Source organism: Sinocyclocheilus rhinocerous, unplaced genomic scaffold (assembly GCF_001515625.1).
Source record: "Sinocyclocheilus rhinocerous isolate Xijiao unplaced genomic scaffold, SAMN03320098_v1.1 scaffold905, whole genome shotgun sequence".
Taxonomy (NCBI): Eukaryota; Metazoa; Chordata; class Actinopteri; order Cypriniformes; family Cyprinidae; genus Sinocyclocheilus; species Sinocyclocheilus rhinocerous.
Window position 1 is genome coordinate 19,101 of NW_015659390.1, and position 11,041 is coordinate 30,141.

General features: G+C 35.5%; 1 protein-coding gene across 1 annotated transcript in view; it reads right to left on the reverse strand.

Moving 5' to 3' along the window:
• LOC107723762 (eyes absent homolog 4-like) overlaps window positions 1–11,041 on the reverse strand; it is a 22,254-nt gene continuing 11,213 nt past the window's right edge. Inside the window, exons 10-17 of the mRNA XM_016532475.1 lie at window positions 10,684–10,787; window positions 8,115–8,204; window positions 7,925–7,983; window positions 7,575–7,735; window positions 5,923–6,037; window positions 5,712–5,833; window positions 2,840–2,940; window positions 1–988 (exon numbers count right to left, since the gene is read on the reverse strand). Coding sequence (XP_016387961.1) covers window positions 908–988; window positions 2,840–2,940; window positions 5,712–5,833; window positions 5,923–6,037; window positions 7,575–7,735; window positions 7,925–7,983; window positions 8,115–8,204; window positions 10,684–10,787 — 833 coding nt within the window. The 3' untranslated portion in view covers window positions 1–907. The remainder of the gene's footprint in view (window positions 989–2,839; window positions 2,941–5,711; window positions 5,834–5,922; window positions 6,038–7,574; window positions 7,736–7,924; window positions 7,984–8,114; window positions 8,205–10,683; window positions 10,788–11,041) is intronic.

Consider the following 11,041-nt stretch of genomic DNA (forward strand, 5'->3'; position numbering starts at 1 on the left):
TAAATTTGGAGGTGCATTCTGTGAAGAAAACTCAGCACTATGCCTGCTTATGGCTTTGCAACTAATGGTCAGTCAGAATGAAACTACAGCTTTATTAAAGCTTTAAAAAGTGGTTTTCCCCCTGATGCTCGACTTTTATTTTGCTGTTCTTTCCAACTGTCATGACTTACACCAAAGTACAAAAGAATGTTTCCTCACAAATAAAAAAAAAACATCTTTGGATTTCTTCAGAGGCACCAGTATTGACAGCAAATTAAATGATTTTTTTTTTTTTTACATTTAGAAAATAGACAACAAATCTCAAATGTTTACATTTTTTGTTTATCTACATACATTCTCAAAATAAAAACTGACACACAAAAACATCTTATAAGGCACAACAAATTATACACAGACTTTTTTGCCAAAAACTTACAAAAAACACAAAATCAAAACGATACCATGTGAGAAAACACAGCGTCCTTTAGTGTTTAATCTAGTTACTGTAAAATAATTTACATGAGTTATGTGTCTATTCTAAATTATCCTTGATTAGAGTACAGCGCTTGAGTCATTTAAGTGGAGATGAAGTCTACCGTATAGACAGAGATTCCTGTATAATGTAATTCCTGTAGATGAGTGAGGATATATGTGGTTTCAAGACGAACTCACCTCATTCAGACATGAAATGCAGTGTGTGTGACGTAAGACCTTAGTAAGCTCTTTACAAGCCTGGTTTGACCATTAAAATCCCATTTTCCCTCATCCTAGTCTGTCCTAGTCTTCTTAAGACAGTGCAGAAATATCTTAAAAGCCAGAGTTTTCTTAAAAATAATCAAAAAGACAACAACAACATAAAAAGAGATTGCAGTGTACTCTTGTTCTTAAATAGTTGTACAAAAAAGGCCTATGATACAGGTGTCGAGTGTTACAGGTACTCGAATTCCAGTGCTTGATGGAGGGCAAGCAGGTCAGAGTGGCTGGATATCCGCCAGAAGGGCATGTTGTGCTGTGGGGAGAAACAGACTTGACTGTGAGTGCGTCTGAAAACAGAAAATAGCATTTGCTTCAATGCTGAACATTTTGTAGCAATATCCATGCAGGCATGTTAAGCCACTCTACTAAGGCTTTGTCTAATATTATTGTTTGTTATAGCTCAAGAGTTCTCTTCATTTCTGAAAATGAGGTGAGAGATCCAACAACCAGATCACACAGAGAAAAACTCATAATACAAAACAACAGCCTCTCATTACTCACATTATTATAGTACAGAGGGTTTATAAAGAGTTTAGTAAAGCATTTACAACCACTTTTTTATCAGATCAAAAACATTAACACTTTACAAAAAGGTTACATTTGTTAACATAATTATACATTATTTTTTTAAATTAACAACCATTTTTTACAGCATTTTTAAAATCTAGATAAAGGTTCATTTTAATTACATTACAGGTTATTGTTAATTCATGATTGCCCGTAATACATTAACAAATTGTATTTTTATTTTATAATAATGTTGTTTTAATATATGTAGAAATGCAGAATCTATTGCAGTAATCAATGTTAACAAATTGAAGTTTATTGTAAAGTGCTATAAGTAAATCTAAATATTATGTATATACATTTATATATTAATATTAATTACTAATTTTATATACTGAACTTTATTTAGAAATTTCAAATAAACCCTTTACAAATCCTTCAGCTTAGCACTCTAAAATCTTGCGAAATTAAAAACATCTTTTCGCCAAATGTAATTTTTTAATATATATTTTTTGTTTATTTATCTTTTGCCTGTTCAAATGTTTGGGGTCTTTAATGTTTTTGAATAACGTCTCTTATGCTCACCAAGGTTGCATTTATTTTATCAAAAATATAGTAAAACAGTAATATTGTGAAATTGTTACATTTTAGAATAACTGTTTCCTACTTGAATATATTTTAAAACGTTATTTATTCCTATGCTGGCAAAGCTGAATTTCCAGCAGCCATTACTCCAGTCTTCAGTGTCACATGATCCTTCAGAAATCATTCTAATATGCTGATTTGCTGCTCTAGAAATATTTATTTTATTAATGTCGAAAACAGTTGTGCTGCTTTATATTTATTGTGGAAACTACAACATCAGATTTCTTTGATAAATAGAAAGCTCAAAAGAACTGCAATTATTTGAAACCGGTATCTTTTGTAACAATGTATACAGTAAGGTTTTACTGTCACCTTTGATCAATTGAATGCATCCTTGATGAATAAAGATTTCCTAACCCCAAACATTTGAGCAGTATTGTACACAAACTTAGAAATTTTAGAAACTTAGAAATGCTGCAGAGTGGTTTCCTAGAACACAAGTATTCAACTGGGCCTTTAGGTTCAGCATCTCAGCAGATCATCTATAGGAGTTTAACTTGACTGATCTCAGACCGCAGGAAACTACGGGATGCGATTAGATGCCTGAGACCTCGGAGAACCTCAGTTGAATAGCTCTGTTCTAGATGGCTTGGGATCTGAGAAAGAAAAGCTGGTTTCAGATGATCAGTGGGAAAAAGCAACCGCTACAGACATCCACATGGAAACTACAAAGGAGGAAATAAATGAAGCGCACAAGCTGCCGATCAGTTTAATCTAAAGCTCTACAGCACACACAGGTAGGAAGTCCAATCTGAGAAGTCACACACTGCTTCCGGTTCACCTGCGGGTCGTTACCTTGGCAGCGGCCTGCTCCTCTTCTACACCATCCCCAATTACAACATACACTACCTTCCTGCCAAACCTCTGCATTATGCGCTCAAAGCAACCCTCTTTGCCTGCAACATAAACAAGGTGACAGGTCAGAGGCTTGGGGTCAGACGGGAGATTTTACCTGGCTGGCTGCATGCTCCTCATCGCGCCCATCGCCAATCACAACATACGTTATGTTAGTGCCAAACCTGGATACTATACGTTCAAAACAGCTCTCTTTACCTGCGGAAACAAGGCATAGAATTGAACCTTAACAAGCTCAGAACTCACATGGGGTGAACAAGCCGCATGATTATTGAGTATTATTATTTGACGGCAGAAATGAAAAGAGATGCGGTTTCCATTTGAAGGTGAAAACGGCATGAATTCAAAGCGAGAGTCGCTCTTGCACACAGACAAACCCTAACCTCCCAAATATTTTGTTCATGCTGTAATCATGGCAATGAGCATGGGTTCTGTAACTGTGTGGAATCGGGCTTTGGGTCTATCTATTCAAACATCTACAGTGCTGTGAAAAGGTTTTTGCCCCCTTCCTGTTTTTTAATTTTTTGCATATTTGTCACACTTAAAAGATTCAGATCATCAAAATATTTTTTATATTACACAAAGATAATGCAAGTAAATACAAAATGCAGTTTTTAAATGATGATTTCTTTTATTAAGGGAAAAAAGCTGTCCAAACCTACCTGGCACTACGTGAAAAATTAATTGCCCTAATAACTGGTTGTGCCACGCTTTGCAGCAACAACTGCAATCAAGTGTTTGCGATAACTGGCAATGAGTCTTTCACATCGCTGTGGAGGAATTTTGGCCCACTCTTCTTTGCAGAATTGTTTTAATTCAGCCACATTGGAGGGTTTTCGAGCATGAATGGACTGTTTAAGCATCTCAATCGGATTTAAGTCCGGACTTTGATTTGGCCACTCCAAAACCTTAATTTAGTTTTTCTTGAGCCATTCAGAGGTGGACTTGCTGGTGTGTTTGGGATCATTGTCCTGCTGCAGAACCCAAGCTGCTGAATTATCCACTAACCTAGTTTATAATAGTATTTTTTGTCATAGATTATATATTTTTTTAATTTGTTATTTTTCATTAAAATGAAGTTGTCTATATTTAACAAATTGTGTTTAACACACACAAGAGTGATGATCAGGTCAACCCACAGAAGTATAGAAATTCTACATTGATTTAAAAAATAAAAAAACTGCGCTGGTATCGGATCGGATCAGAATTGGCCAATACTCAGAATTTTTGGTATCGGATCGGTTCTGAAAAAATGGTATCGTTGCATCCCTAGAAAATATATTGTATACTGTAATAAAGGCTATGTCGATTAGAAATGGCTTAAAAAATATACTTAATCATTATGAAAATTCCTGAGATGGCTTGAAGAACACAGATAAACCATATATTGTCGCAGGCGAGTGTTTATTGTCCTTACATTTTATCATTTAAAATGTTTTATATTATATCTTCTTTTTATTCAGTTACAGCAATAGCAATGCCTTTATCCATATTAGGGATTTCCTGGAATGTCATCAGTCCTGTTACTTTTGTGATGCATATGTGGAGTTTCTGCGCAAGGGCGCCCTCTGGCATCCAGTATAAATGAAACAGACATTACATGTCTTTATAGCGCTCAATAATGGCCAATCCAACCCTATTGGTATGTCAGCATCAAGACATTTTTCTTGATCATCTGCAAGGACTGGGACTCAAAATGAATTCCTGGAAGTTCTACTGCCGAGGCAGCAGACTGCGTTTCTAGCGGTACAGACTCACACTCTATGCAGGCACGGTTGTCTATCATGTCTAAAAAACAGGAAGGGGGCAAAAACCTTTTCACAGCACTGTATGTGATTGTTTTCTTTTTCTTCTTGTTCTCTTCTTCTTTTTTTTCTTTTTGATCCTTTCACTGTAGTGGATCAATGACATAATATTATTCTAGTAAACAGTTTCCAGCCTTTCAGCAGTATCGTACAGTGCTTGGCAGTGTTTAAAAAAGGATATACAAAACAAATTTTAGATTTATCCCTTCTTGTAAACTCAGGATGTGGATTCGCACGGTAGTTGAATTACCACACGACTTGGTGTTTGTCAGAAAACAATAGGTAATCTGTCCTGGAATTTTTATGCAGGTGCTGGGAGAAAAACACTGACATTTTGGATTTGGACAGCAATAAAATCATCAACTAGCCCTTGCAAATGATAAAAATACCTTATATTCCCGTGAGAAACAATTACTGTTTAAATAGGGCTTTTGTCTCCCTCAGTATTTTATTTATTGTTTGTTTGTTTGTTTGATTGTAATAAATGTGTGTAGTGTAGTAACTTAAAAAGAAAAAAAATTTACAAATAAAATTTGAATTGTATTTTATGGAAAAATAATTGAAATAAAATTTTATTAAATTATTAAATTAGATTAAATTAAATTGATACCATTTTCTTCTCTTTTCTTTGTTTAATTTAAATTGAAATTCATTGTTATATATTTAAGTTTTAGTAATTTTAGTTATGGAATCACTTGATGAACCAATTCACTTGGCCAGAGTTCAGGTTTACATTTAAAACGAGGCCTTGAAGAAAGCAGTTGTAACTTTATTTGTTAAGCAACATATCAGCTCAAATAGGGTGTTTCGGAATAGAGAGTGGAATAAACTCATTGTGAATGAAGACGGCTGTTTATAAAGGAGCGGAACGAAAGAATAATTTAACCCTGGAAGATGATGACAGATCAGCCAATCAGAATCAATTCCACATGATCAGACAGAGTGAATGTGGACGTTATGACCAGGTCATCCTGATCTGTTTTGATTTATGATTTAATGCAACAATGTGAGCCAAAGCATGTTCCACACAGACTGAACTCTACATCACCCTTGATTGCAGAAATGAAATGAAACCGTTCAATGAAATGGAAATAAACAGTTCAACACAATTTACATGATGAACTCAAGGCAAAGTCTGCTGTATGGACCTGTATCTGAACTCACCTATTTTGGTTGCGCTGTAAATGTTTTCAATTGGAAACGCTGAGCCCAGGCTATACAACAGCACTTTAGCCAGCGCAGGTATTAACTGTGTCGTTGTCACTAAGACGTTAACACAGTTACTCCTGGGCAAGAGAGACAGAGATTGTGATTTTTTGCTGTGTTAAGCTATAGTCCTCAATGACAAAGGCTGATGCTGCATAAAGAGACAGACCTGGAGCTGATGATTGACAGGGACTTGAGCGCAGTGGTCAGCCAGGAGTCCGTGAGAGCCTCAACTTCTGCCCTCAGCTGGAGCCACGCCTCCCTCTTAGCTGGTCCCAGCAACCCTAAAATAGATCATAAACAAAACGCCACATTCATAAATATAGCATATATTATTGCATGAAACTGGGGTTACTAATGGGCACAATCTAGTTAATTAATTAGGCAGAATTTGAATGTTAAACCATAAAAATTAAAACATCACTTTAAAGAAATAACAAGGATTTTACAACATTTAAGAGCATTTTATTAACACAATGTATAAAAGCACTGTATTTACAATTAGACTGGGAAATCACTGCCGTTTTGGTCATTTTCTGTCTCACTAATGGCGGTTTTTCGGTTTTGCGTTAAAATAATTTCCGTGTTTTTTATTTCTCTCAGAACTGGCTATGTGTTGTCCAACAAAAGAGAACATTATAACTTGTTTTTACTTAACAACATTAGTCGAGTGTTTGAAAAAACGTCCTTTTGTGATCTGATGTGGCTTCTTATCACAGAATGAGGTAGAAAATATTAGGGATGCATCGATCCGATACTCAGTATCGGTATCGGCTCCGATACTGGCATTTTCTGCCTATCATTTAAAATGTTTTATATTATATCTTCTTTTTATTCAGTTACAGCAATAGCAATGCCTTTATCCATATTAGGGATTTCCTGGAATGTCATCAGTCCTGTTACTTTTGTGATGCATATGTGGAGTTTCTGCGCAAGGGCGCCCTCTGGCGTCCAGTATGAATGAAACACACATTATATGTGTTTATAGCGCTCAGTAATGGCCAATCCATCCTATTTTTGGGTAAAAATCGGAAAAATAATACCTCTCTCAAAAGAAATGTTAAGCAAACATATAATAATCCATGCTTTCTCCAGTGTACAGAGGTTTACAGGAGTTTTTTGTTGTTAATTTGTTGCAAAAAAAAAAAACATTCTGATGTGTCAAGCTATCAGAACGGAACCGAACCGAACCGAAAACTGTGGTTAAAAACCGAGGTATGCATTGGACCGTGAACTAACTGTATTGTTGCATCCCTAATAAATACTATAATAGTGTATACAAATAATACTAAAAACACAGCTATGGAGATTAAGATTTAATCCTGTAAAAATTACTGTGAAAAGATTTCAACTTGTAATCAGATCTTACCTCCCACATTGTTTTTGTAAGTGCAGTACAACTCTTTGACTCTTCTGTATCGGAAAGCTAACTTCCTCATCCAGTCGATCAGATGAGACCGATCCAAATCCGATACTGTTCGTATACTATTCTGTGTTACTGTTAAGCCCCACGAAAGGCACAAAAAACATTAAAAAGCACCATAAAGTTTTTGTGCACTATATTTCAAGTGTTCTGAAGTCGTTCCATAGTTTAATGTGAAGTATAGATGAATATTTAAGTCAAGTTCACGTAAACTCTTCTCCCCGCTGCGTCTGTATGTCATCCTCCATTCAGCATTCAAACTGCTAACTGTATTGTTGCATCCCTAATAAATACTATAATAGTGTATACAAATAATACTAAAAACACAGCTATGGAGATTAAGATTTAATCCTGTAAAAATTACTGTGAAAAGATTTCAACTTGTAATCAGATCTTACCTCCCACATTGTTTTTGTAAGTGCAGTACAACTCTTTGACTCTTCTGTATCGGAAAGCTAACTTCCTCATCCAGTCGACTCCGCCCCTAACACCTGTTGCTAGGCATTGCCTTTCGCTTGTTGCAGCTGCATGGAAGCCATCAGTGGCAAAACTGTAAGTACTGTTGATAATAACAATAACAATCTTGTTTTACATACAAGTAAAATACATATTCAGACATACTTTAGGGCATATTTTATGACTTTTTTTTGTTACAGCTGAATGAGTAATGGGTATCTTTAAAATAATAGTTTGAAATCAAAGTTTAAATACTGTTAATTCAATCAAATCATTCAGATGATAAACTCACCTGAGGTCCTGTCCGTTATCATCTGAAGAGGCGTCATCAATGTGCACTTGGTCACACTCCTATCCAAACACAGTGGGGTTACTATTGTTAACCAGCAGGGGGCCACACAGTCACATAAACACACTCTGACTGGAAAAAGACTGAGGAAACAATTAAGGCAAAGCGGACAAGAGGAGAGCTGTTTGCTTACCTCTAAATCGTTAAAAAATAGATGTGTATCGGCAAGATTGAAGATCATCTCCTCCATTCTTAAACCAAGAGTCACAGCCAAAGGAGGGTCCTGAGAATTCAAATGATAATTGTTAGGATATTTTTATTTGACAACTATCATCATAATCACCAATAACAAACCTAACATAGTTAAACATTTTCGCAACTGTTGTTTGGACACATTTTTTTTTTTACATTTTAAGGCATCATGGAAACTCCTAATGCAGAGGCTATTCCAGAATTGTGGTAAATCCATTATGTCTGGCCATATTTTAAGACAGCTTTGAATGTATTGCAGAGAAGGCAATCCCAGAATGCACTGCGACAAGCTCAGTAAAAATATTTCATCTAGATGGCAAATGGAGCCATAGTCAGTGTAAAGGCGGCTATAAATGTAAATGATTAAATATATGCAAAGAACAAGTTAAGACGGAAAATAACCTTAACATGCAAATAGAAAAATTCAGTATGCAAAAATGACGATTACATCATTGCATCCATCAATAACATCATTTTGAAAGCTGAATATTCAGTGTAAGCCAATGAAAGAAGAACTAATAACATAAGAACTTTAATTTTAACCCTCATATTGGGAGTTCAAAAGATACATAAAAAAAAAAAAATTTTTACTATAGAAACCAAACTCCAAATGTGCAGACTATCAAAATACACATCCTTCTCTTTCTTTCTTGAGAAATGAATATTTCTGGCTCGATATGAATATTTCAAATGCACATTTTGCTCAGTAAATAAAATGTTCCACGTTTCCATCAAATGATGACAGATACTACACTTGTCTCAGAACATTAGACGCTCTCACCCTTCAAACCACACACACACACACACACACACAGTGAAAGAACGAGAGAGGGGGAGGGCACCCAGCTGTAAAAATCATCATATGTGATGGAGTTTGTTGGCTCAGAGATGATTGGCTGAATGTCATCCTCCATTCAGCATTCAAACTGTGTGTCGCTTTTGGTTACTACAGTCAAAACGATAAAACTCTCTTCAAGAGCGCACAATATGATTGGCTGAGACAGCGAACGAGAATAGAAAAGCACACACACACACACACACACACAAAGTTAATGGCGAAACTGACAGAGATTGGAAATGATGATTCAACTGTTTGAAAATGTTTAAACTTAATCTAAGCATACGTTAAAAAATAATTGAGGCAATTTTTTTTTCAAACAAAATAAACAATTCAAGACATTGGCGTAGAGCTGCTTTTCCCACTTTTGAACTCCGAGGTTCAGTAATTTCACAATTGTTTCAGTAATTAAGCTATAGATCGGTGTGTGCTGGCACTTGAGCTTGACAGCATGTGCAATGTCTCTGACGAGAGTTCCTAAGAACGGAGGGTTTTCATCGTCACAGAGCCTGCAGAAATAGCCCCAGAGCTATTTAAAACTGTTAAAAGAAAAGGCTCAATAAAATATCACACAGATATAATATACTACGCATCAATATATCTTTCCTTTTTTATGCAGAGCGCTGCGCACTGTAACTCCGTTGCTTCAAGCGTATCATTCTGCGCACGGGATGTGCATAAGCGCTTTGTGCCGCTTTGTATTTGAGCCATACCCTTTCATATTATACTTTTGCGCAATGAAAGATTATCAATAGTCTTTTTTGTTCTGTTCTATCTATCATATGTTGCTGCCTTCATTACTGTGCTATGCATTTAAATGAAATGTCTTTTAATTTTATAGTATATACGACAAGAAATGAGGGAAGGTGTCAGAAGATGTCTGACGCTTCACACTCCTTGAATCCGGCCGTCACAGTGCCGAATCTAACAACTCCGTTCTTCTGCACTCTGCCTATGATAGAAGTGCACAGTTGTTGTGGGAGTCCTAATATTGAGTCAAGATTCAAAATTTACTATTTCATTCTGGAGATATACACACAAAAAAATGATTTTTCAAATTTGTAAGTAAAAGATTATTGGGAGTATGTTTTACAAAAAATACTATTTCAGTCTATCTACTTCAAAATGTCATGATTAATTCAATGCGTTACTTGTCATTTCTTTGTAATTATTTGTGAAATTTACTAGGAATTTCTGAGTAAAAAATTTAAATAGTAAATCCTACACCTTTTTTACTGTGTATGTGTAAGTTTTTTGGAGGAAAAAAATCAAAACGGTGCATTTACATGCAATTCTAAATGTTGCGAACTAGCAAAAGTTGGCTCATTATAAAAACACAATTATAGAATAAAGCTGAACTGACGTGACACTTAAAATTAAGGTTTTTATGTCAAAATGTAAACCAACACACAACATCATATAGGCCACCAGAACACTGCCACACTGGCAGAAAGATATCAGGGTAAGAGGCAAATTTGTGTGTACTGATCAGTTTTGCTTAAACTATTTATGACTATTATCAGATAAAACAACACTAATTAAAGCATTTACATAACCTTCCACATTGTCTGCTTACTAAGAATAATCAGGAATCACAGGAAGATGCTCACTGTCACTATAGTGGAGGGAAGTGTGTTTAATATGTGTGCATAGTACATGTGTTTGCACTCACCTTGCCGTACTTCTGTGCAAAAGAGCCTGTGAGGAGTGAGTGAAACACAATAATCGTCTCATCCAGATCCCAAACAAACACCCTCTGTAAAAACACATCAGACACATGTTTGATCTCAGTAAACAAAGTGATGACACAGGGATTATGTAGTGAGAGGATGTTTACATTAGATGATGCAAGCATCTGCTTCAACTGTGTGTGCATTTATGAGATTTATGTCTGTCTATCTGTCTATCTATCTATCTATCTATCTATCTATCTATCTATCATCTATATATCTGTCTGTCTATCTATCTATCTATCATCTATCTATCTATCTATCTATCTATCTATCTATCTATCTATCTATCATCTATCT